The sequence below is a fragment of the Dipodomys ordii genome, unplaced genomic scaffold (assembly GCF_000151885.1).
Source record: "Dipodomys ordii isolate 6190 unplaced genomic scaffold, Dord_2.0 Scaffold25, whole genome shotgun sequence".
NCBI classification, from domain to species: Eukaryota; Metazoa; Chordata; class Mammalia; order Rodentia; family Heteromyidae; genus Dipodomys; species Dipodomys ordii.
This window is the reverse complement of record NW_012267241.1, coordinates 9016043-9042376: the sequence shown is the minus strand read 5'-3', so window position 1 is coordinate 9042376 and position 26334 is coordinate 9016043. Positions and strand designations below refer to the sequence as shown.

At 40.5% G+C, this 26334-nt stretch overlaps 2 protein-coding genes across 4 annotated transcripts in view; one reads left to right on the top strand and one right to left on the bottom strand.

Moving 5' to 3' along the window:
• Positions 1-1112: 1112 nt before the first annotated feature.
• On the top strand, positions 1113-7094 carry LOC105984676 (chromosome unknown open reading frame, human C18orf21). Of its 3 annotated transcripts, XR_001175007.1 has the most exons (6): positions 1113-1238; positions 1319-1341; positions 3345-3541; positions 5693-5889; positions 6501-6704; positions 6916-7094. XR_001175007.1 is itself a non-coding variant. In XM_013014946.1 (5 exons), the coding sequence occupies exons 1-5, from the start codon at positions 1162-1164 to the stop codon at positions 6652-6654; spliced, it is 648 nt and encodes a 215-aa protein (XP_012870400.1). In that variant the 5' UTR covers positions 1113-1161; the 3' UTR covers positions 6655-7094. The 3 variants fall into 3 exon arrangements, 2 of the variants coding, with proteins under 2 accessions (XP_012870400.1, XP_012870401.1); XM_013014946.1 differs by having other exon boundaries at positions 6501-7094; XM_013014947.1 differs by lacking the exon at positions 5693-5889 and having other exon boundaries at positions 6501-7094.
• Positions 7095-10138: 3044 nt separating this feature from the next.
• Rprd1a (regulation of nuclear pre-mRNA domain containing 1A) overlaps positions 10139-26334 on the bottom strand; it is a 29874-nt gene continuing 13678 nt past the window's right edge. The window contains exon 7 of the mRNA XM_013014800.1: positions 10139-13487. Coding sequence (XP_012870254.1) covers positions 13338-13487 — 150 coding nt within the window. The 3' untranslated portion in view covers positions 10139-13337. The remainder of the gene's footprint in view (positions 13488-26334) is intronic.

The window sequence follows — 26334 nt, the reverse complement described above, 5'->3', positions numbered from 1 at the left end:
GCTGCTGGTGAAAAGCGAGCAGAAGCCTCAGGCAGACCAGGAGCAAGTAGGGGGCATGAGGTATCAGCAGTGATGGGTGGGGATGCTAAGACAGAAGACTGCAACGCCCAAGTGAAGAAAAACCTGAAGCTGGGTCACAATAGGACTGACAAGACAAAATGCAGTTCAAGAAGAGCTGTGGAGCAAGCATCTGGACACAGGACTGTGGTGCTTGTTAGGTCTACCTGGGAAAATGGCCTCTTCTTTTTGTTTTCTCTCCATGTGAGACCTCACATAGACCCCTTCTCTTTGTTCTCTCTCAGTGCAATGTTCTCTCTCAGTGCAAGACCGCATGTGGCCCTCCCTAGAGGTCTCCGCCCAGCACCTGTAACCCAGGTCCCTGTGCAGCTTGGGGTAGTGGCAGGCCCCTCAAGCTCTGAGATCACTTCCTCATCAGCAAAGGCCACATCTCCTTATCTCCCTTCCCTATGGAATCTCTCTCTGCCATTAGTGCAAGCTGATACAGGCTACACCCTTCTCTAGAGTACATTCCCAAGAAACTCTTTTCTGCCTGAACCAGATGGTGGTCTCCTCTCAGCAACCCTTACATCTCTCAAGAAAGAGAAGAGCTAAAGGGAAATGTGCTAGGAGGCAGAGGAATGCATGCATCTTTCTCTTTCTGAACAGATGCAACTATGTTTTTACTTTTTTTTCTGGCCTAAGTGGCACATGCCTGTAATCCCTGCACTAAAGAGGATGAAACAGGCAGATAAAGAGTTCAAGGGTAGTTTGGGCAATGTAATAAGTTCAAGGCCAGCAGCTACATGGGGACCCTGGAGAAGATAGGGAAAGAAGGAAGACAGAAAAGGAGAGAAGTGGGAAGGAGAGGGAGGAGAGGGGCAAAGGTGGAGGGTAGTAAGGCGGAAGGGCTGCTGGCTGATTCTCTCAAGTTTAAAAACAGAACAGAAGACCTAGACCGCTAGAAACACCAAGGCGACGTTGTGGCTGCGCACACCTGTACGTCAGCCGTGGCTCGAAGGACACCGGAACCCATTAGCGGAGGTGCGTGTTTCCTGTGGGACGACGTTGGCGATTGCGGGAAGCGGATTTCCTGAGTCTCCCGGAAGCCGACTCCCGCGGTCCCCAGGAGCCGACTTCCGGAACTCCGGTCGCTTAGCCGCGATGAGGCAGAAGTACTACCTGGAGGCGGCGGCGTGGAATCTACGCGAGAGCTGCCCGGGCCAGGCCCGCTACCTCCTGTAAGACAGGGCGGAGGGGAGGCGGGCGGGGAGCGGCGCGGAGGTTCCTAGGCCCCTCACCAGTCCGTCTTCTCTTACAGCTGGGCCTACAGCTCTGCTCACGGTAAGTCCCCCGCTGGTCCTCCCGCTCCCCTCCGGGTGAGGCCCCCGCTGGTCCTCCCGCTCCCCTCCGGGTGAGGCCCCCGCTGGTCCTCCCGCTCCCCTCCGGGTGAGGCCCCCGCTGGTCCTCCCGCTGGGCCTCCCGCTCCGCTCACGGTAAGGCCCCCGCTGGTCCTCCCGCTCCGCTCACGGTAAGGCCCCCGCTGGTCCTCCCGCTGGTCCTCCCGCTCCGCTCACGGTAAGGCCCCCGCTGGTCCTCCCGCTGGTCCTCCCGCTCCCCTCCGGGTGAGGCCCCCGCTGGGCCTCCCGCCCTGGCGCCGCGCCCGCCTCCATTCTGCCACTGTTCACAGTGATCCGAGAGGGACAAAACAAATAGTAGCACGGCCCTCGGGCTTCTCAGGTTTATGGAAAAGTTCAAATTCTGTACTCCATGTTGGCTCATCTTGCATTTGACACGTTGATCGGTCCTCTAGAAATAGTTTCCATTTGGCGTTCAGATCAGCGCACCCTCACGTCTTAAGCTGGTGCTTCTCCATGGGTTTTACTTCTCCAGATCAGCCCTTGGACATTTTTCCTAGTTACACTCACTTTCTGGTTGGCAGTTTTTCATCTCAGGATATTTACATACTGTGTACAAAGGCCTCTCGAATTCCAGCCTACACTTACACTCACATTCAAACTCCTGACTGCTTCTTTTGAATAACCAATAGTCATTCCAAACTTTGTCCAAAAACGAGCGTTACCTCTAGTTCTTCTCCTTTCAGAAAATGGCAACCCCCATCCTTGCAGTAATCCAGTGCAAACACTTTGGGGCCCATCTTGACTCTTAACAGACCTCCCCGGTCCCACCCCCTAAGCCAATATGCCAGCAAATCATGTTGGATTTAAAATATTTCCAACTGCATCCATTGCTTCCAACCTAAGTCTTGCAATTTACCCACTTTCTCCCAGATTACTGCCAACAGCTCTCAGGCATTCCTGTAGTTTGGTCTCAAGCCAGCAGCCAGAGGAGTCCTGAAAAAAAAAAAAATCAAAGCCTAGAGCAGTGTATGAGTTGTGGCTACTGTGAGAGAATGCCAGCCTTAAGCAAAAAACCTTAGGAAGAGATAACGCTGGGGCCCTGTGTTCAAGCCTAATACTAACAACTTTAAAACAAACAAACAAAAAAAGGCTAGCTCATGGCTCTTCTCTGCCATAAATGGCTTTCCAAGTCATGGTTAAAGTGTAAGTTTTTGAAAACAAGATTGTTGCCCTACAGCACAGGCTCTAATAACCTCCAGACCTACTCTCAGTAGTAAACTCAACCTTAACTCCATCCAGTCTTCTTGTTCTGTTTCTCTGTTTGGAACACTTGTGTTACATACCTGCTTTGATTTCACCCTATAAATATCATCCAAGGTAGCCTTTCCTAGCAACCATACTGAAAACTACACCATCGTATCCTGTCCTCACTGGCCTATTTTACTTTCTCATCCTAGCACTTAGCATCTGGTGTTATAGTCTGCCTTCCAAACTGTCTTTTGTAAACTGATATATCTCCAGTACCCCAAACAGTGAATATGAATATTCACTCAGTATGAATGAAATCTGTATTTGGTGATGCTGAATTACAAACATCTTTCATACTTTTGCAGTGCCTCTTGTATCTCTCAAGCTCAGCACAGTGCTTAGCAGTAGGTACTCAATACATATTTATTGTGCTAATTGTTTCAAAAGAAAAGGAAAATTTCATTGCAAATTTTTTAATGGTAAAAATGTTGGTAAAATTGGTGAAGGGCAATAGCCTGTTTTCACTTAGTGACAAGTGATGAATCAGGTTGCTAAAAGTTGGAGAACTGCCTTATCTGTTGCTGAAAGGAATGAATGGATTTTCATATTTTGAGCTTGTAAAGAGAATCCATATCTGCTTATATTAAATACCAATATTTTTCATACTGTACCATTTTGTTGTATATGTGTAACAATACTCTGATATGCTAAATGTGGGTTCCATTTATATAATTTTAGATAATAGCACCTTTGAAGGAACGTGTCCATACTGTTTCCAGTTGTTGGTTCTGGATAATGCTCGAGTGCGCCTCAAACCCAAGGCCAAATTGACACCCAAAATACAGAAACTTCTTAATCAACAAGCAAGAAATTATGCACTCAGTTTCAAAGAAGCAAAAATTCTAAAGAAGTACAAGGATTCCAAAAGTGTATTGGTAAGTTACCGGTTCTATAATATATGTATATATATAAAATTTCTGGCTAGGCACTAAAGGCTCACACCTGTAATGCTAGCAACTCAGGAAGTAGATCTGAGGGTCACAGTTTAAAGCTCAGGAAGTAGATCTGAGGGTCACAGTTTAAAGCCAGTCTGGGCTGAAAAGTCCATGAGACTCTTACTTATAATAAACTACCGAAAAAGCTGGAAGTGGAGCTGTGGCTCAAGTGGCAGAGCACTGACCTTGAGCACAAAAGCTCAGGGACAGCACTCAGCACTGAGTAAAAAGCCCTAAGGCCAGAAACAACAACAACAAAAACAAATTTCTTCAAGAACCAACCTGACTACAATGTAGATTCATGGTAATGTATTACTTTTGTTTATTAATTTATTAATTATTTTTGCCAGTTCTGGGGATTGAACTCAACTTGGCACTATCCCTGAGCTCCTTTTGTTCAAGGCTGTGCTTGAGTACAGCACCACTTCCAGCTTTTTCTGTGCTTAACTGGAGATAAGAGTCTCATGTACTCACTGCCTGGGCCGGCTTTGCATCATGATCCCCACATCTAGTCTCCTGAGTAACTAGAATTACAGATGCGAACCACTGACACTCATTATAGTAGTACGTTTAGTTGATCAAAATACACACCTAAAACCTTTAAAACCTTTTTCTGCTGATTAGTTCTTCATTAATAGTATAGCTTGTTTTTGTTTTTTGCCTAAAATGAAACATTATTGCCTAAAATGAAACATTATTAACTCTTGAGAAGCGCTGTTAAAATGAAACATTATTAACTCTTGAGAAGCGCTGTTTCCAAAAATTTGATGAGCTAACCAGTATGACAACCAGAATTGCAGTTATCACTCAATTTTATTTCTAAGTCAATGATCCTGTTGTTCACATAGTTGTACTATGGTGCTAGGGGTCATTCTTCTCATTTATTTAAACTTACAGTCTCTTTCTAAAAAATACAAAGCAATATAGGCCTTTGATATATGCAGTATACAGGGCTTCCATTTGCTTTGCTTTTTTTTTTTCACTATTGAAGAAAAAAAAACAAAAAAACCCCACAGCTATGTGCTTGCTAGACAGGCAGTTTACTACTTGAACCACACTTCCAGACCCAGATCTCCCATGAAAACCTTACCCAAACCAGTTCATGTGAATTCATGGGCTAGATTCTGGGTTTAATGTGATACATAGAAGGCAGGCATTTAGCTAAAAATTGGACCATTTGTTTTCTTTTCATTTTTGTTTTCTTCTCTTTTTTTCTATTATCTTTTTTTTTTTCCTCCAATACTGGGGATTGAACCCAGGGCTTCGTGCATGTTAGTGTTCTCCACTTGTGCTATATGCCACATTTTGGAAATTAATCATTTCTTAAAAACGAATCAAACAAAGTCAAATTTCTAGAGCTAAGGATAGAAAGGTAATGTGAATATGCTATATTGTTTGGTTTATAAATTTACCTATATTTACAGATTCACTTAGGATTTGATGGGACGACTTAAATTTGCAGTGATCTTCTCCATGTTGTATTAGGAAAAAGCTTAACAGTTTACCTGCAACTGCTGTTAAAAAGCACATCTACATGTTAATGGGCATCTTCCTGGTTTCATCCCTTGATTTCCCCCAAATATTTTATGTTCAGCAAGTAAAGTCCATTGTATTTTTATTATCTTTAATATCTTTAAGTAGTTGTACAAAGAAGTTCCCATTCTACACATTGTATTTTCTAAAAAGTATGTATATTTAAGATATTTGATTTTTTTTTGGGGGGGGTCAGTTGTGGGGCTTGGACTCTGGGCTTGGGCACTGGCCCTGAGCTCTTTTGCTCAAGGAGAGTACTGTACCACTTGAGCCACAGTGCTACTTCCAGTTTTTCTGGTGGTTAATTGGAGATGAGTCTCACTTTCCTTGCCTGGGCTGTGATCCTCAGATCTCAGCCTCCTGAATAGCTAGGATTACAGGCATGAACCACCAGCACCCAGCTATTTCTAATTTTTAACTTAACTTATTCCTGCTGCTAGAATGTAATACTCCAATAGGTTAACTTACCTTGAAATACCCTGACATGAGAACTCAGAGAACATGTGGTCATTGGATTAAATTAAAAGAGAACTCACAGGACTGATATTTCTTCTTTAGTTGATTACTTGCAAAACATGCAATAGAACAGTTAAGCATCCTGGTAAAAGTAGAAGCTTTCTGTCAGCATTGAAGAGCGATCCTACTACACCTGCCAGTAAAGTCAGCCTGAAGGGGCTAGAGAAAACTCCACATTCTGCAAACCAAAATCATGGTGTAACTGGTTCTACAAGCAAAAGCCCAGCATTGACTTTCAGGTATTTTGTCATTTTTTAATATTCTCTGTTGAGTATGTATTCCTAAATATTCTATGCAGTTCTGTCCTTGGCCTCCTTTTTCCTCCCTGGGCCTCCTTTTTCCTCCATACCCCTTCTCTGATACCACACACTCCCAGATCTTCAGCTCTAGTCTCAGTGCATTATGACATACTGGTACATTGCTATTTCAGTCTTTCCCTGGGCATAGTCCTAGCTACCTACAAAGTAACCATTCAAACGTGTCCATTCTCCTCTATGTTCCTTATGTATGAACGAACATTTCTGCCGCCTTGTCCTTGTTTCTTTTTCATTCGCCTTCCATTTTTTCTGTCCATCTCCTTCCACCTATTCTCCTTTCTTGCCTACTGTTGCTGTCCTGGTTCAGGGCCTTATTCACCTTCTGTCAGGACTACTGCTGTTGCTTTCTAGTTTGTCTTTCAACTTCTAGTTTTATGGCCTGTTAGTCTGGTGATCTTCCTAAAGTACAGCTCTGATTAGCAGCTTTTAATATAACCATAAAATGGTGGCAATACTAGTAGTAATGTAAGCAAGAAGAGTATTTTTTCATGTTAATATAACTAAGAGGTTTTTATTTTATCTTGTCTTTTCAGAACACCTGTATCTGGACAGTCAACACCCATTTGCTCCACAAGGAATATGAACAAAAGAAAGAAACACTTCTCTCAACTGAAAATGCTGCTTAGTCAAAGCGAATCCCAAGATATTCCAAAGGCGGACTTCAGAAATTTCTTATCTTCTCTGTGAAGAGGAAACTTTGAAAAAAAGAAACATCTAGTCTAATTCCTGAAACTAAAGTTAGTAAACAACCTTTTGTACTTTTACTCTTTAGATTTATGGAAACTCAGTCCAAGGACAAACTTCCTGGCAGCCCTAAGTATTTATGGGGAGCATGTATCATTTGATTGAAGAACTAAAACCCCAGAGGTGGTTATGAGGACCAAAAAATATAGCAAAGGATAGGTGGATGTTGAATATTATTATTTTCTTCTCCTTATGTTTTTGCAGTTTCCATTATTGATGTCATTTTCTTCCAAAAGGAAATTGAGACTTTACTGAAAATGTCTTTTACCCCTGAAGGGTTCTTCCATATGTCAGTAATTTTATTGCTAATTCAGAAAAGGGGCCAACTATGTCCATGCACATAACTATAGTAAAATTTATATAAATAAAACCTATTTATCCCATGTTTATTGAAGTATTATTTACAGTAACCAAGATGTATAAACAGCCTACTAATGCACAAATGGAGATCTTATTCTTTTTAAGGCAGAGAGAGACAAATTCTAAATCACATGGGGATTTAGAGCAGTTGAACTGCCATTACCAGAGGCTTGGGGACACAGCAGGCAGGGGAAGACAGTGGTGGAAAGGTGCAGAGTTTCAGTTAGGAAGAGTAAATTGTCATGATCTATTGTATAGTGAGGTCAGTAATAATGTATATTTCAAGATAGCTGAAGAGGTATTAAATATTCTTAACACAAATTGTATTTAAGGTGATACATTTATAATTAGCAATTAAAAATAATAAAATGGATAAGTTTATATAAAGTTATCTCAGTAGTAGAATTGAGCAAAAAGAAGAAAAATACATTTAAAAAAATGTTTATTTAAAAAAAAAATTGTGCCAGTAATGGGGTTTGAGCTCTAGGATTTGAACTCAGGACCTGAGCAATGTCCCTTAACTTTTTTGTTGAAGACTGAGGCTCTAACCATTTAAAATATAGCTCTACTTCTGGCTTTTGCTGGTTAATTGGAGGTAAGTCTCACAACTTCCCTGCCTGAGCAGGTTTTAAACTGGGATTCTCAAATCTCTGCCTCTTGAGTAGATACAATTACTGGAGCCATTGGTGCATAGCTTAAAAATCTCTAAATATTAGGCGCAGGTGGCTCATGCCTGTAATCCTAGCTATTCAAGAGGCTGATGTCTGAGGATTGCAGTTCAAAGCCAGCCAGGGTGGGAAAGTCTGTCAGACTCTTATCTCTAATAAATCACTCAGAAAAAGCTATGGTATTATGGCTGAGTGGTAGAGCACTAGCTTTGAGCAAAAAGTAGCTCAGAGACAGTACCCAGGCCCTGAGTTCAAACCCCAGGACTGGCAAAAAAATAAAATCTCTTCAAATGAGTTATTTACTGTTTCCAGGCTTCTTTGCTGCTTGAAAATTTTAAGCTTAAACTTCTTTAGGGCTTGCAAACTGAATGGTTGAAAAACAACTGGTTACCAGTTGGTCATATAATTTTATGATGCGAAATAGTAACTAGTGCAAGAGCTGGGCCATACTCATTGATATTCATACTGACAGCCTAGGTTCATAAACTGCTAAAAAGCTGAGGAAGAATTCCAGCAGTATTCTTAAGAAACAAGAGTTTAGTGGTCAATAGATTCGCTGGTTTTCAAAGTGTGAGCAACCCATCAAACTTGACAGCAAAGAAATGTAACTTGATTTCTATTCCAATTCCAGTCAGCTGATAAAGACTGCCTAGATCTGCCTTTATTCATAAACAGGAGGGGAACTGTGCAATCACTTTGGATCATGACTGGGTGTGTAGAACTAAGATTTCACCATAATTACCTGAAGAGTTGTTAAAAAGACGCATATACCCAACCTTGGATTTTTGGGTTCCATAGGTCTGCATGCATCCCCAAAAGTTGCACTTCTAACATGTTCCCAGCTGCAGCTATTTAGGCCTCTGGCCTAAATAATGGCTTAGAGAAATCCACTAGTTTAAAAGTAAGCTTTAGTCAAATAGTATGTTGTAGTACTGGGTTTGAGCTCAAGAACTCACATTTGATGGCTGGCACAGTATGTACCACTGATTTATGCTTCCAGTCCTGATTTACATTGCTTATTTTTTAGGATAGGGCCTTGCTTCCCACCCTGGTACACACCTGAGCCACCACTACTTTTAGTCTGCCTTTAGTCACTGGGATCACAAGAATGTGCAGCTGTGTTCAGATAAAACTGTAGAGTCAGTCTTGCAAACTTTTCTGCCCTCCCAATCTCAGCCTCTCCTGTAGCTTGGAATGGCAGGTTCATGCCACTCTACTCAGGGGTTTAGAAAGACTCACTCCTGTAATTCTAGCTACTCAGGAACACAGTCCTGAGGAACACAGTCCAAAGTTGACCTGGGCAGGAAAGTCCATGAGACTCATATCTCCAAATAACCAGTAAAAAGCCCAAAGTTGAGGCATGGCTTAAGTGTTAGAACACAAGCCTTAGAGCAAAACAGCTCAGGGATAGTACCTGGATCCTGAATTCAAGCCCCTGGACTGGCACCAAAAGAAAGTACTTGAAATGTTCAGAGGAGTTAGGCCTTAGGGTCCCTCCCCTAAGAGTATCCTTTAGTCTCTGTGTGTGTGAATGTGTAAATGCCTACAGTCCTGTATGTTATGCCAGTTTTATTTTAGATCTAGCTTCATGCAGTTTGTCTCTGAGCTTAGCTTGGCTTCACTTAGCATGATGTGTTCTGTGCCCATCTATTCCCTGTAAATGTTGTAAATGAATGAGTAAAATTCCACTGTGTATATGTACCACACTTCTATTATAGAGCATCTGGGGTTCTATAGCTTGGCTACTGTAAATAGTTAGTTTTTTGAAGAATATCCAAACTAGGGCTGGGAAGGTGGCTCAGTGGTAGATCACTTGCCTTGCATGCATCAGGCCCAGGGTTCGATTCCTCAGCACCACATAAGCAGAAATCTCAAAGTTGTATTGATTTGCATTTCTTTTGTGGCCAGGGATGTTGAGCATGGGTCTATTTACCACTGTTGAGACATCTCTCTAGCTCCTTTGTCCATTTATTGATATATTAGGTTTTTTGGGGGAAGGTGTTAATTTTTTGAGCTCCTTGTGTATTTTGGATATTAGGCCCTTGTTGGATATATTGCTGGTAAAGATCTCCCAGTCTGTTGGCTATCTTTCCATTATTTTAAACTTGAGTGTGGACATGAGCGTTACCAACAAGTAGCAGAAAAGTAAACCACGAGACCTGACCACAGACTTACTGAGGCAGAAGCTCTGCAGGTGGGGCCCAGCCATCTATGGTCTAGTAACAACTCCAGGGAATTCTGACACTTGGATTTTGTCACTGACAGTAATCTCCTTCAGCATTTTCTATTACTTCTTTGAATACTTCCAGTACTTTGCTTCCGTCTTGGTCCCCTAATCCTCTGCCTTCTACCCTGTACTCATTGAATCAGAATCACAAAAATAAACCTCACAAAGAACCTTCAAAAAGAACATAAAACTTTATTAAGAACAGCTTATACAGCCAAAGAAAAGGGGGTAAACAGTCCAGGAGAGTTCATCTTCCTGTGTGCTATTGCCTCCTCACAACACAGTCTTGTGGATGGCTGGAATTACAGTGGGCAACAAATGCTCCGTCTAAATCAATTCATTAAGTAACACAATGTTCCCTTTCTGTACAGAGAAGAACTTGTTTACACTTTCAATAGTTCATAGTGCAACAACTATGAGACAAGACTACATCTTTAGGAGCTATTTCCTAATAGAATACCAACCAGTTTAGTAGCTGTCATTTCATATAATGTAAATCTTTAAAATGGGGAATTCAGAAAGGGCCTTCTGATTTTCCCAATTAATTGGTACTTTTGAGTTTTTTCTATTTAAAGAGTCCTCAGAACCAGTCTATTAACTATACTGTAAAAGATGAGTTCTCATCTGTAGTGATAATTGACATTTAGGTGTTTTGTTTTAATTTTGCAAATCAAGACTGGATCATCCCAACTTTTGCTGATTCTAAAGGATTTCTTATACAAAAACCCTGATTCAGAGTACACATGAAAGAGGTACCAAAATAGCAGAATACAGAATGGTTTTCCTTGGGGAGGTTAGCTATTGAGTACATTCGTTCCCCTGTGGTTCTTTCATTTACTGTAGGGATGGAAGAAGCAGAGGGAGCGCCTAGTCAGATCAACACTAGACAGCTCTCGGACTGTTGACAGGGAAGAGTAACGCTATCCATTCAAAACACAGTGCCCCTACTGCAGGTGTGCAGATATGCTCTCTCAAGGAGCCGGGCCAGACCGCACTCAGTTGCATGATTTGCCTTGGGTACGCAGTGTACAAAATGCTCATGATTTAGATTATAGTACCCCCAGCCTAACCCCATTTCTTGAGAACATCTAGTCTTTTTAGGAAGGATGACTTTTTACTGCTAAGGCTTACCATGTTAACTATTATAAGGCTGAAATGTTTGACTAGTTTGTGTTCAGTTAGTGAGCTAACCAACAACTGAGGTTTGTGGAGGACTGACTGGTCAAGGGGTGCAATTCAGGTACTTGAATAGTATCACATCACAAATCTCATCGAGCTCTAAAAAAATAACGCATTTTTATCATAAATATTTAGAGAAGATACTGGAATTAAAATCAGTATCTAAGTCAGAAGTTTGTCATGAATAGTGAAAATATTTCCACATACTTCTCAAAGATTTTAAGTGTTGCTAGGAGTACATACTTTATAAATTAGTTTTAAATGGAAAAAATATTTTTGAATGAATAAATCACATTAGCAGATCATAAATAAAGCCAAGATACTGAAATAAATTAGCATACAATTTTGCTTTCACATTAACAACAAAAACTAACTTACTTCATATACTTTCATAACAGTGATAACCAGGTTTCGTAGCTGTGCATTTATTACCTCCCTCCTTTGCAGAATCTTTCCTTGTATTTCCCATACCTAACCACAGAGGCATACACTTCAGTATGTGTCTGGCTCCACACATAATTTCCTTAGAGTGACATTACAAATGCTGGCCATGATCTACAAGTAACTTATCAACCGTATCACAAGTACATTCATGGTTAAGTGGATTAGGTTTCCAGCTGAGCTTCAGTAGTAGTGTGTGACAGGGAACCTGACTATTGTTTCTGTGAGAAAACATCCTAAGTCCCAAAAGCTGTTCAAAACACTGAGTAAAAGATATACATGTAAGTGGATGAATGACTACTTCTATGCATCTGTTTTGAAGAGAGGTCAAAATTTTACAATCAGTTTCCACAACTACTATCTATTAAAAATAAATATCTGCCTTTTTCACTGGTAATCATTTTAACTATAGTCTCTAACACTGAGAGAACAGAGTGCAGCCATTTAGAGTAGTGAGACATAATTGGCTTGTGTGATTTAAAGGGTGTTCTATTAACTATCTAATTTGAATCTGATAGGAGAAATGTCTAACATGTAAAGCAATGAAAGATAAAGATGCTTGTTCTAAATTATTATTGAATACAAATTCACAGCTTAACAATGAAATCCAAAAAGGCTGGAGAGCATGCAACTGCCCTAACACACAGGGTTAGAAATAAAAGGTAAAAGTACATTTGTTTTATATTTACATCTGTAAACATACAAATATAGAATTTACCCAATCTACCCTGTAGTGTAGCACTGCTTCATTTCCAAGGGTACAGTCATTCAAAAACCTTAAACTATACCAATGTTCCAAGGTTAGTTTACTCAATGTTAATGAATATTGAATTCTTGAGCTTTTAGTGCTAAAAGTTCTAGAGTTTTTAAGTTATATGCCCAAGGAAATAATAAAAGGATCATTACTTTGTTTCTTTTAATCCCACAGATGGCTTTTTTGTTGAAGGGATTATGTTTAAAACAAGACTGACTAGACAAATAGGAATCAGTTCCAGACCCAAAGCTCTTCTCTTGGTAGTGTGTCAAGTTTTATAACATTTTCATTTTAATCTACTCAAATAATTCTCAACAGTACAACCAAAGTATTTCCTATTTAGTAATCTTTTTATTTTACACTGGCAGTTGAAATGGAACTCCTACAGGGCTATGGGGGAAAGTTCTCTAGGCTTTGACCTGACCCCCCAGTGGCATCCATGTTTACTGTTAAGTTACAGACCTCTAAGGAACCAAAGGCCTTGAAAAGGCACAGAACCAGCTATGGTGTTGGGGAGATGGGTGAAAATTAAATTGGAACATTTAATCCCTTCTACAGTCAAGTCTTAAACTGTACCATAATAAAGTCAACCAGATCCTGATTCGTTCTTCCCCTTTAGAATTAGATAGTATACAGTGATTAGATACTGGAAAAAAAAAGAAAGAAAAAGAAAAGCAACTGAAAATACATGAAGAAATAGAAACATGGAATCTCTCACAAGGACCTGGATCAAAAAAATTTACAAAAAGGTCTTCTGAAAATAATCACTATTTGTGAGTTACTGATACACAGGGATCATCACCTTATTTAGCCTAGTCACATTAACTTACTAGTAAAATAGTAAACAAACCAACATTTTAACAATTTTATAAATTACTTGTCATTTCTTTGTTAGTACCACTCTCTCAACAATATACAAAAATAATGCTTACAGAACTATCCACCTAATCTGTCTTCATCTCTTTCAAAGTTCTGGGTCCTGGAAAGAGACTGGTCCTCAGTCTTCACTGTAGATGTCTCCAGCAAAGGGCAGGTGCATGTGACTGCCAGTGACATTTGGCAATCGAGATAAATCTGGCAGGCTCTGGATCCGAGACCTCAGTTCTTTTCGTACCAGGGAAACTCTGGCTAACTTGCGCTTGTATTCCTGTAACAGCAAACCATTTTAATTAGCATTTGGGGATTCAAAGGACTATCTAGCTAATATTCTGAAATAAAAACAAAAACCTGCTACTATTGTCAGTTAATGACAAGATTATTCCAACATGAGTTTTAGTTTATCCGAACAGGTAAATATGACTGAACACTTTACATGCATTACATGCAGTATGTGAAAACATCATAATAAACACCATTACTCTGTACAATTAATATATATTACTAAAAGAAAGAGCTTTGAAAATATGTAACCACATAAACTTTTTTTGGTCAGTTGTGAGGTTTGAACACAGGGCTTGGGTGCTGTCCCTGAACCTCTTTGTGCTCAAGGCTAGCACTCTGCGCTTGAGCCACAGCACCACTTCCTGTTTTTGAGTGGTTAATTGGAGATAACAGTCTAACAGGGACTATTTGTCCCAGTTGGCTTTGAACCACAATTCTCAGATCTCAGTCTCCTGAGTAGCTAGGATTACAGGCATGAGCCACTGGCTCTGAACATAGAAAAATCACAATCTTTGTTTGTTGTGTCATGCATGTAGAAAGATGAAGAATATGTTAATATACAACCTTGGTATAAACAGTTTTCAGCTGCCTTTTAGTTCCACAAGAAAAATTACACATTTTCCCCCCACAAACCTGAACTAAAATTCAGCACTGCTTTTAATTACAAAGGTTAGCAACAAATTACAGTAGGGTCAGTATCTGTGACTTTGCTTCCAACAGAAACCAGTTCCTTCAGGTTATAGCTATGAAGTGTTTTCAAATTATTGTTATCATTGCTTTACAACTTTGGTAAGTTATTTAATCTACCACTGAATATTATTAACAAAGAAATATATACTGTTGTACACATTTTAAATTTTTGCAATATTCTATTTTTTTTTTTTTTGGTCCGGTCGTGGGGCCTGAACTCTGGGCCTGGGCGCTGTCCCTCAGCTCTTCAGCTCAAGGTTAGCGCTCTACCACTTGAGCCACAGTGCCACTTCTGGCTTTTTGCTTATGTGGTGCTGAGGAATCGAACCTAGGGCCTCAGGCATGCAAGGCAAGCACTCTACCACTGAGCCACCTTCCCAGCCCACATTTTAAATTTTTGACAGCTGTAGCTGGGCACCGGTGGCTCAAGCTTGTAATCCTAGCTACTCAGGAGGCTGAGATCTGAGGATCACGGTTCAAAGCCAGCCCAGGCAATGAAAGTCCACGAGACTCTTGTCTCCAATAAATCACTAGAAAACCAGAAGTGGTGCTGTGGCTCAAGTGATAGAGCACTTGTCTTGAGCTGAAGAGCTGAGGGTTAGCGCCCAGGCCCAGAGTTCAAGCCCCACCACTGACCAAAAATTTTTTTGACAGCTAGAATATAATACAACTCATTTCCTTTGTAATGGTATGCATTTTATTTTGTACAACTAAAAAGAAGGGATCCATGGCTAACCTGACTGGGCACAAGTACAGGTACAAGTTAGGAAAGCCTTGCAAACAAGCCCAAGAAATCAGCCAATGAAAATCTATCAAAATAATCTTTGGCTTACAGGGAATAACCCATTCTCTATACTGGATGTCTCCTAAGTGAAGTTCTAGACACTTGGTTAAATCTTCTATAAGGACAGTAGAGAATATTCTTTCTTAATCAATGGAGATGAGACCTAAAGGGGGAGTCCAGAAAAATGGGTATTCGTAAGGACCTCTCTGGCAAAAAACTGATCTGTCCCACAGACAGGACAGTGCAGTCTAACAGCTTTACACTTTGTCAGCTTGCCCACAAACTGCCTTTCCTCAGTAGTTTATCTCAAAAATCTGGCTGTACATCAAACTACCTAAGAAATATTTGAAGAGAACTACCTCTAATTTTAACAAATAACACTATCCCAAAAAGGGTCCAAAGCATATGTAAAGGCTCCCAAGGTTATACTAGTATACAGTGAGGCTCCTGTGCCCCTTCATTACAGTGTTAATGCTAAAGTGAAATCAACTAGTGAGTTCTCTCCACAATTTTGCAGGCAATTCTGGGATTTAAACTCAGGATCTTGCACTTGCTAGGGAAGCACTTTAACACTTAAAGCAGAGCCCACACCCATTTCTGCTTTATTTTTTAGATAGGCCCTTGTGCTTTTTCCTAGGGATAGCCATAAACTGAAATTCTTCCACCTCAGCCTCCCATGTCCTGCTGGGTTTTGAAAAAGGGTGTGGTTAACTTTTGCTCACACCGTTGTCCAACTACAACCCTCACATTTCCACTTCCCATTGAGCTGGGATTACAGGGATCCACTACCCCCAGCTTTTTGTGTTTTTAATCCTCTTCTTTTAAATTATAATTATACCTCGCAGAGAACCCAACTTCTCTAAAGAAATGGAAGAATATGACTCTGAAGCACAAGAAACCCTGGGAGACAAAGCAAGCCAGGTAGAAAGCTGGAAAATAAAGGATAGCTCTGAGAACGTAACAGAGGTATCAACTTGTTGTGACCACATATCCAGCATTTTCAATCATCTTGAAAGTAAGGTACAGTAATATATAGTTTAATAAGATCGTACAAGGTCAAGGGACGATTTTTTCCCCCTTTCACACTATCACAAGTGTGCAGCATAGCAGTTCAGAATGGCAAATAGGAGATAAGCACCAGAATATTTCACATTCAGCATTCATTCTTCTCAACAGAATCTACTGCTTCTGATAACAAATCACATAAATGTCAAATGGAGACTGTCTAGAAAGCACAAGACCCTGAGTTTAGCTCACAGTACTACATGATGATGATGATGATGATGATGATAGCTGTGTGAAAGGTAAACTTGGGGTGGGGGAGGTAATAGAAGTGAAGAGGATTGAGTACACTGCATGTACTTGTGAAGAAAATAAAAGCCATCAAAGACTTTTATTTTTTTATTTTTTTAATGGTTTTACATATATTGTAAAATGGTGTACAGAGAGTTTAGAGTTCCATAAGTAAGTTAATGAGTATATTTTCTATCAGGCATTGTTACTTCCTCTTTTGTTTCTCCCCTGCATTCCATTCCTTCCTACCCCCCCAATTCCCCCCTTCCCTCCCCAAGTTGTAAAGTTCGTATTCTAAGTAGTGTCTTGTACATCTCATTGTTACAATGGGTCAACGTGTATCCTTATTTCAGCATTTTGTTATTTCCCTTCCCCTCTCCACATTAGAAAAATATATATGCAAGATGCAGGTCACCGACATCAAATACAGTGAAAATAGGAATTACACTGTGGAGGAAGAAAATAGAAGAGGAACAAAAAAAATCACATAGTTCATGTTAGATACATTAAAAACAATACCAAGAAAGAAAAAACAACCCATCAAAGACTTTTAAAAAGCAGAGAAGGAAAAAGGAGTTAAGGGAGTGTAAGTGGTGAGCCTGTTTAAAGGCTTCGTCACAATGAAATCCTGTTATGCTACTGTTGCATTCCAATAAAAACATTTTAAAAGATGTACCTTAATTCTTCATTGGGGGGCCAGTATGGATATCTGAACTGAGGGCCATGTGATTACTAGGCAAATGTCCTGCCACTATAACTATGATTCCAGCTCTTTTGTTTTGCATTATTTCTTAGATAGGGTCTTATTTTTTGTCTAGGCATGGATGATCCTTCTACTACAACTTCCATAATGCTAGCATTACAGGAGTGTACCTCCATGCCATATCTCCAAGTGGGATGAATTGGAAGAAATCCATACGCCATCACAGTGAAAGTGCAAAGTCAAAATACTGAAAGGAGAAAGACAGACAGCCTATTACTTCCTTACAAAGGGACCGGAATAAGCGAAAGGCAACAGTACATACATTCAAAGTGCTCAAAAAGAAAGAATTCCAACCCCATATCCTAAGTCAGCAGACATATTTCTAAAACAATTTCTGCAGATAAAACTGAATTTGTTGCTAACAGACCCACCTTAGAGGAAATTCTAAAAAAATCCTTCCAACTAAAAACCAATATATTCTCAAAGTAAACAGAATCCATAATGAAGAACGCAAAGTAAAGGTTTCTGTTACAGACTGAATGTAAATATTGAAGCCCTAACCCCAAAGTGACTGCACTCTAACACTCGAATCACACCTCCTTTTTGCTTTTGGAGATAGAGTCTAATGGACTTTTCTGCCTGGGCTGGATTCAAACCACAATCCTCAAATCCTAGCCTCCTTAGTAGTCAGGATTACAAGTGTGAGCTACTTCCACCTGGCTAAAATAGCTACATGTAAAACATGTGTCTAATAGACAACTTAAACATTTTCCTGGATATTAAACTTGCTTTGCATAGTTTTTATTCTTCACAAAAGCCCTGGAACATAAGGAATAATTATTTTATACATGAGAAAATGAAGCTTTAAAAACTAAACTGTCCAAGATTAATGCCTGACATCATGTAACAATTCATTTTGATACTACTTTAAAAAAACAGTGAACAGCCGGGTGCTGGTGGCTCACCCCTGTAATCCTAGCCACTCAGGAGGCTGAGATCTGAGGATAGCGGTTCAAAGCCAGCCCGGGCAGGAAAGACCGTGAGACTCCTATCTCTAATAAACCACTAGAAAACCGGACGTGGCGCTGTAGCTCAAGTGGTAGAGCGCTCGCCTTGAGCTGAAGAGCTGAGGGACAGCGCCCAGGCCCAGAGTTCAAGTCCCACGACCGACAAAAAAAAAACAAACAAAAAACAGTGAACAATAAACTGACAGATCTTATTCCTGGTCAAATGATAAAATATTAATACAGGTGATAGAACTCTTGCTGCAAAGGCCTAGGTTTGACCTCCAGCACTGGAAGAAGAAAAAGAAAGAAATAGGGAGAGACAGAGGGAGAAAACAGTTACAATAATACAACCAACAGCAATTTCAGAGCTTTGCAGAACAGCATTGTTCTTAAATTACCCAGAGTAATTAAGTTTGATTAAAAACATTACAAAACAGGGCTGGGAAGGTGGTAGAGTGCTTGCCCCGCATGCATGAGGCCCTGGGTTCAATTCCTCAGCACCACATAAGCAGAAAAAAAAAGCCGGAAGTGACGCTGTGGCTCAAGTGGTGAGCGCTAGCCTTGAGCTGAAGAGCTGAGGGACAGGGCCCAGGCCCAGAGTTCAGGCCCCACGACCGGACCCCCTCCCCCCAAAAAAATTACAAAACAATCTATTACTTAACATTCCAAATAAATGGCCATTCACAGCAAATGTATTAAAGTTACAGAAATAATAGAATTTCATGATATGAAGTCTAATCTGAATACAAATATGATACATTGGAGTATTTTACTCAAATATTTCTCCCTTGTCCCAGGTCCTCATACAGTTTTGATCCCCAAGTACGAGCTTGCATCTGCCTCCACTGGGCAACCTCCCCCGATGACTTCTTCCCTATCTACTTTGTCTCTACTCTGTGGCCACTAACAATGCTCTTTGATATCCTACTCGTGTTGTCACAGTTGATGACTTCATGAAACACCAAAAACAGGGTTAGTCTATCAAAGTACAATATATAAATATATGAAATACAACGATGAAACCTTATATCACAAATAAAAAACAGTAACTACAAGGTTAGTAACTACATGAAACATCAGAAAAAAATAGAGGATTTAACTAGACAAAAGGGAGAGAGGGGGGAAAAAAACAGGTTATACATGTCTTCAGAAAGGTAGCATTCATAAGAGAATAGAGGACTGTGAATGTGGCTCAGTGTAAGTGCCTGTCTAGCATGCATGAAGCCCTGAGTTCAATTCCTCAGTACCACATACACAGAAAATGTCAGAAGTGGCTCTGTGGCTTAAGTAGTAGAGTGCTAGCTTTGAGCAAAAGCAGCTCAGGGACAGTGCCTAGGCCATGAGTTCAAGCCCCAGCCCTAGGACTGGAGAGAGAAAGGAGAGAGTGGAGACAGAAAGAGAGAGAGACAGAGAGACAGAGACAGAGAGAGAGACAGAGAGACAGAGACAGAAAGCTAGAGACAGAGAGAGGGAATACAGAATTCTCTGACATACTAAACTAGCTACATACTTAAAATGTTTTGTTTTGCAGATGGTAAAGAGGTAGCTCAGTGACAGATCACTTGCCCAATCATGTGCTTGGCCCTGGGTTTCATCTCAATACTATGCAAAGTTATGTGGGCCAGGGCAGAAAAAAATGTCAGCAAAATAAAAAACTGACCAGTATTTTTTCTACTACAAATAAGGTGACTAAAGAAAACCAGCTCTGTACCATTATCCTCTGCTCTCTTGTCCATCTTACCCATCTTTGTTTAGCCAGTAGCTATTTAAGTTCTTAAAAATGAAGTACAACATTAAGTCCACAACAATGGAGCATGTACTTCAATGAGCAGATGTGTGCACATCTATTGTACAGCCAACATGGAACTCAAGATGCAGGCTGTTCCACAAGGCTTCTGCATATCACCTCTCCCAACTCTTAAATCAATATTTTCTGAACTTTGGTTGTGTGTTATTCTTTATAATGTCTGTACTAGCCAATAGATAAACTATTATTGAGTTAACTTTGTGTGTATGCACCAGTACTGGGCCTTGAGTTCAGAAGCTTTGGTGTTTTCCCTTAGCTTTTTCACTGGAGGCTGGCACCTTACCACTTGAGCCACAGCTCTACTTCCAGTTTTTTGCTGTTCAACTGGATGGAGATAAGAATCTCACACTTTCCTGTCTGAGTTGTATTTCTTCAGATCCTAGCATAGCTAGAAATACAGAGCCACCAGCACCCAGCTTCAACTTACTTAACAAATCTTCATCCTGAGAAATAACAGTGCAATGACAGGTTTATTGTTGTGCCCTGGCTTTTGACTTAACAGAGTAAAATGAACATGATTACTAAGTCTAAAAGTCTTTTCAGGTAGCACTGTGGCACAAGAGTCATCGCCAGCCTCATTCTTCATGGACAAGTCACTGTCTCTCTGCCCTTAGTTTACTGATTTACCCATCTCTTCTAACACTCTTTATAGTCTGTTTTTCCCAGTTCCAACTTTATACAAGGCTCAGTTTCACTAGTTAAATCCAAGCCCTTCTACTCAACACAATTTTACCCCCATAATGGCCTAGGTAAGTTTTCACTTTGTCTAGAAGCCCCTCCTCAGATCCTTTTATCCTTACTTCAGGTTTGCAGCTGAAACTCTCTGCTTCTGTCTTCTGTTATCCGCTCAGGGGCAGGAGCTTAATTCACACAGGTGAAAGGAAGTGTGACCTGTCTCGTGAGCACTACAAGTGAGTTAAGACCAGCTTGGAGTCTGGTAACTATTAGGCAAACTTTTCTTTACTATATATAAAATGTTCAACCTTACTCATGTAACTGTAACCCCTCTGTATAGCATCTTTACAATAAAATTTAAAACATAAAAATAAATGTTTATATACTGACACTGCCATAGAAACTTTTCCTATTCTAGCTTCAAGATAACCTCTTAAAATATGCTTCTACTCCAAGGTTTTTTTTTTTCACTTCAATTACTTCTGAACTTAAATATTAATGATTGTTTTCTGGTTTTATATCCATAATTAGGGGAAATTTTGCTTATGTACTTGTATTTCTTGCAGTACCCAAAAGAGCACTAAAGATGAACAGGATCCTCAGCCAATAAATACTCCATGACATCAGTACTCTGGACTCAAACACTGCCTCTCTGATGGTGGGCAAAAGCCACTAAGCCCCAAGTCTCAGGTGCCTCCTTTAATTGTTCTAAAACTTACTGCTTTAAATAAAGTTTATTTCCAAGATTAGATGTTTTTATGACTGCCTTCTCTTATATATTCTAATTCAGCTCTGCTCTGCTTTTCTTTAGAACAATGGTTACTTAAAAAACAAACAAATATGGAAAGCTGGTAGTTGTGGTGCATTCTTAAAATCCCAGCCATCAGGAGGCACTGGCAGGAGGACTGAAGTCCAGAGTGAGGCTATGTAGTATGACCATACCTCAAAACACAAACCACACAAAGAATGTGGAGAATTTCAAGTATCTTTAGGTAGCCATTTAAAGGGTGTGGCCAATTCTGAGATCTTGCCAACTGGACTGAAACTACACGGACTTCCCATCCACTTACTACTGTTACTATAGCTGTCAGAACTGCACCAAACCAGGAAGCTGAACCCTGATTCACATGAGCTACTTGTATGATGTTCCTTTGGAACTGAACCCATGGATTTCAGAATGTTATGAAAGCCACACTTATCTAGGTCACTCCCCATATCTTCACTTGTGAAATCCATTTCTAGAGTACTTCTCAAGTATAACAATTATTAGCTGAGTAACACTCAGAATAAAGGTTGTACTTTAAGTTTCCAACAAGTAGACATTGACAGCCTAGAGTAAACATTTAAGACTTTCCTCTGGACATTTTCTTAAGCAGTTCTGGGACTTGAATTCAGGGCCTTCACACTCCCTCAGCTTGCTTGCTCACAGCCAGCTCCCTACCATCTGAGCCACACTTCCAAACCAGCTTTTGGCTGGTCCACTGGAGATGAGTTTCAGGACCATTCTGCCCAGATTGGCTTTGAACCTTGATCCTTTGGTTTCAGCCTCCTGAGTAGCTAGAGTTAAAGGTATGAGCCACAGGTACCTAGACACAATATTTCTTAAAAATGAAGATAATGGCCAGGTGTCAGTGGCTGAGGATCATGGTTCAAGGCCCCAGGCAGGAAAGTCCCCATGAGACTCTTATCTCCAATAAATCACACAAAAACCAGAAGTGGTGCTACGGCTCAAGAGGTAGAACACTTGTCTTGAGCTGAAGAGCTGAAGGACAACTCCAAGGTCCAGAGTTCAAGCCCCATGACTGACAAAAAAAAAAAAAAAAGATAATGGCATATTATGGCACATTTCCAAAGTATACATATTTACATCAATTCCTGAAGTCACATCTATGCAAACATCCAATTATATTTTCCCCTGTAAATCTCAACATATGTAACTTTAGTCTAAAAATCTAATGGCTTCTGTTTATCTCTTGGCAACCTTCTCACTTTTCATGTTAGTCATATATTTGAGAATTAAAATAAGTGGGTTCTTAAAGCAAAAAACAAATCAATATTGTAGTCAATCATATTCAAAATCAAAATGGAGACAAAATTTTGAAAACACATCAATCTTTTAGCTGGGGGTAACCTTCATAATCCTGATTCTTTGTTTTCCTGAACTTCAGGGTTTTGTTGTTTGGGTGTATTTCATCCTATTCTTTGCCCTATTGCTGAAGCTACTGCCTTCAATATAACTATTAAGTCTTGCTGGGCACCAATGACTCACACCTATATGGTGCGAGCCATTTCAGTCTCCTATTTGGGAGACTGAAGTGAGGCAATTTAAGGAAAGACTGGGGAAGAAAAGTTTGAGACAGTGGTATGAGCCTGTTGTCCTAGCCATATGGGAGACCAGTTTCAGGCTGGCTGGGGCATAAAATATTCCTCCAGACTGTTTCAACAGAAAGTTGGGCAAGGTGGCATAAGCCTGTCATCTCAACTACAGCAAGAAGTGAAATATAAAAGAGCTGTAATCTATGTGCATGTCTGAGCAGAAAGTGAGATCCTATTTCAAAAGTAACTAGCACTAATAAAAGGCTGGAGGCATGGTCAGTGACAGAGCACCTGCCTGGCAAGCACAATGCTGAGTTCAAAACCCAAGTTGCCATAAAGTTTTTATTTTGGGGGGTTGGGGAGGGGGGGTGGGGAGGTTGGTCTTGAGGGCCTGGACCTGGGCCTGGGCCCTGTCTCTCACTAAGTCAGCTCAAGGCTAGCACCCTACCACCTGAGCCACAGTGCCACTTCCAGCTTTTTTCTGCTTATGCAATGCTGAGTAATTGAACCCAGGGCCTGGTGCATACAAGGCAAGCACTCTACCACTGAGCCAACTTCCCAGCCCCTTTTACTTACATTTTAAAAACCATCATACTTCAGTTTTTATTTCATTTTGCTTTGCCCTTAGGGACTTTTTGCTAGGTTAAGACAGGAAAAGTTAACTGAAGTATTGATCAAGACACACACACACACACACACACACACACACACACACACACACACACACACACTCCTAAACAAGGCAAAGAAATGTCATGTCTTAGTACAGTAGGCATGATGCTTAGAACTGGTCATAGATTCCCATGTGGATGACAGCAAGGCATTTCTAAAACTGGCAATCAGTTAGGTCTGTTACCAGCTCAAGCTAGGGGAGGGAATGCAAAGACCTCATAAGCATGTTTTATTCATCTTAAAAGAAACAAATGCTTAGCTAATTGTGGTGATCCATGCCTGTAAGCTTGGTACTCAGAAGTTATGGATTTGGTAGAACTGAGGTTTCAAGACCAGCCAAGATCAAAAGCTAGCAAGATGCCATCTCAACCTTTAAGCTGGGCCTGGTGATGTGGCCTGTCATCCCAATCATGTAAGAGTGTCAATCTGAGGCTGGCCCTATACAAAAGCACAAGACCCTACCTACATAAAGCACAAGACCCTTATCAAAACAAAGGCTGGAGGTGTGGATCAAGTGGTAGACCATCTGCCCAGAGAGAAAGAACCCCTGGGTTCAAACCCAACATTGCCTGCCATCCCTCCCCTATCCCTGCAAAAAACATTCCTCAAACTTAGCTTAGTATCTAAAACTGGAACTTATCATTTATTAAGAAATAAGGTGCCGGGCACTGGCGGCTCACGCCTGTAATCCTAGCTACTCAGAAGGCTGAGATCTGAGGATCTCGGTTCAAAGCCAGCCCAGGCAGGAAAGACCGTGAGACTCCTATCTCCAATAAACCACCAGAAAACCGGAAGTGGCGCTGTAGCTCAAGTGGTAGAGCGCTTGCCTTGAGCTGAAGAGCTGAGGGACAACACCAAGGCCCAGAGTTCAAGCCCCACGACCGACAAAAAAAAAGAAATAAGGTAACATCACATCTTTTTCTCAGTCTCTTCCTATTACCCCAAACTCTGATACAGTTGCCATTTTTCAACTAAATATAGGAAAATATTATCTTTTAGGGGAAATCACTTTGGTGTAAATGGATGTTATCTACCAACGTCAGAGTGCACATTCTTTAGTAGCTCTGTTACTAAAAACTTTCAGTAGCCTTCTGGATTAATAAATTGAAAAGACACAATGCTTTACCATGCTATCTGCAAGGAAGCTATCTGCCTAACTGGCTACTGACTTGGGTTTTAAAATATCAATAATGCTGCATTTTAATGAGGGTATACATATTTGGAGATTATCTAGCACACTAACTCAAACCAAGTAGCTGTCACATTTTCCATGTCCTTTCTGAATGCCAACAATTGTTCTAAGCATTCCCTTTAATCCTCACAGGTAGACTAGTACTAGCCATCTATTATAGATGGTGGAAAAGTGTGATTACCCACTAAGAACCTTCATCCAAAGTTAGTAAACAGAGGAAAGGGGGACCTCAACCCTAGAGATTGGCTTCAGTCCTCATGCTTTACCATTAAGCTATCCTTTCTCATGTCCTGAAATTATATTAGGAACAGATATTCTGATGTACGTTGTCCAACTGAAAGCTATTCCTACAACTATTGGGTCACATCATGTCCTAAACCTCAAAGCTCTAGTGAGGCCACAAACTGTCATTGTACCACCAAGTCTGTTATTAAAGCATTTCTGGATTTCCTGGTAGCGTGAATAGTTCTCAATTTCTCTTAAATAGTATGTGGGCCTTGAGAAGAACTGTTTAATCAGAGTACAGTAGCAACTGCAGAGCAGAGAGAAGGGCAAGGAAGGCAAGAGAAATGGTGGGAAAGGTGCTCAATATTCCAGGAAAGTTTATCTTGCAAACAAGTCTATTTTTCCCTTAGCTCTGTGTGTGTGTGTGTGTGTGTTCACACACGCACGCAAGCCAGAATCTGATAGACAGTGTAGAACATTATTTCTGCTTTCTCTAGTGTTTTACCTTTCCCATTAGTAAGCACTCTATTGACATAAATTCCCGGTCTGCCAATTTCAAAACTTGTGTCATACATGACTAGTACTGATGTTTGACTTTTAGACTCGTTTTTTGCTTGCCTTATCATTACTATTGAATCACAAATATGACATATCAGACAATAAACCATAAAGTAAACATATTACTGTATGAGGAGGGTATGTTAGTCAGGAATGAAGTTTGATTTAGATGTAGATGCTAGACCGTGAACCCATTGTGAACATAGCAAGATTGAGTGCACTGGATGCAGGTTTAACCATGCTGGTTTCCCTATTCAACCTCAGCAAAATAAATTAACTTGCCAGTTTACCCAGAGGGAGGGGCCTGGGTGGCAAAGGAAATGCAAACAAAACACTTTAGACAACAGATGAGAAAATTAGCAGGGGTCAGAAAAAATTTATGTGAAGCCGGGTGTTGGTGGCGCACACCTATAGTCCTAGCTACTCAGGAGGCTGAGATCTGAGGGTCATGGTTCAAAGCCAGCCTGGGCAGAAAAGTCTGTGAGACTATTCTCTATAATTAACCATCAGAAAACAGAGAGTGGTGTTGTGGTTCAAAGTGGTAATGCTAGCCTTGAGCAAAAGAGCTCAAGAACATCATCCAGGCTCTGAATTCAAGCCCCATAACTGACAATAAAAAACTAAAAAATAATATATGTATATGTCTGTGAACATCTATCCATGGATGCTAGTTGGTTTACTGATGAGGCAGAACTAGGACCAGTGGACACATAAACAGTAACAAGCAAGACCATGCTGCCAGTTTAAATGACTAATGAAGTAGTGCTTAACTCTGTACTACCTACACTGCCATGCTAACAGCTACATATAACTGGTGTTACCTCTGAAGCAGTCTAACAAGGGAGCTAAGGCATATATGATCCCAGCAGCTAGATGGGGACAGAATACTTAAATTCTAGCACACATTAAGA

Coding starts and splice junctions, on each gene's coding strand:
- LOC105984676 (XM_013014946.1), top strand. CDS start 1,162: ATGAGGCAGAAGTACTACCTGGAGGCGGCGGCGTGGAATCTACGCGAG. Junction 1,342..3,344: donor GGCCTACAGCTCTGCTCACG/GTAAGTCCCCCG, acceptor ATATAATTTTAG/ATAATAGCACCTTTGAAGGA. Junction 3,542..5,692: donor AGGATTCCAAAAGTGTATTG/GTAAGTTACCGG, acceptor TTTCTTCTTTAG/TTGATTACTTGCAAAACATG.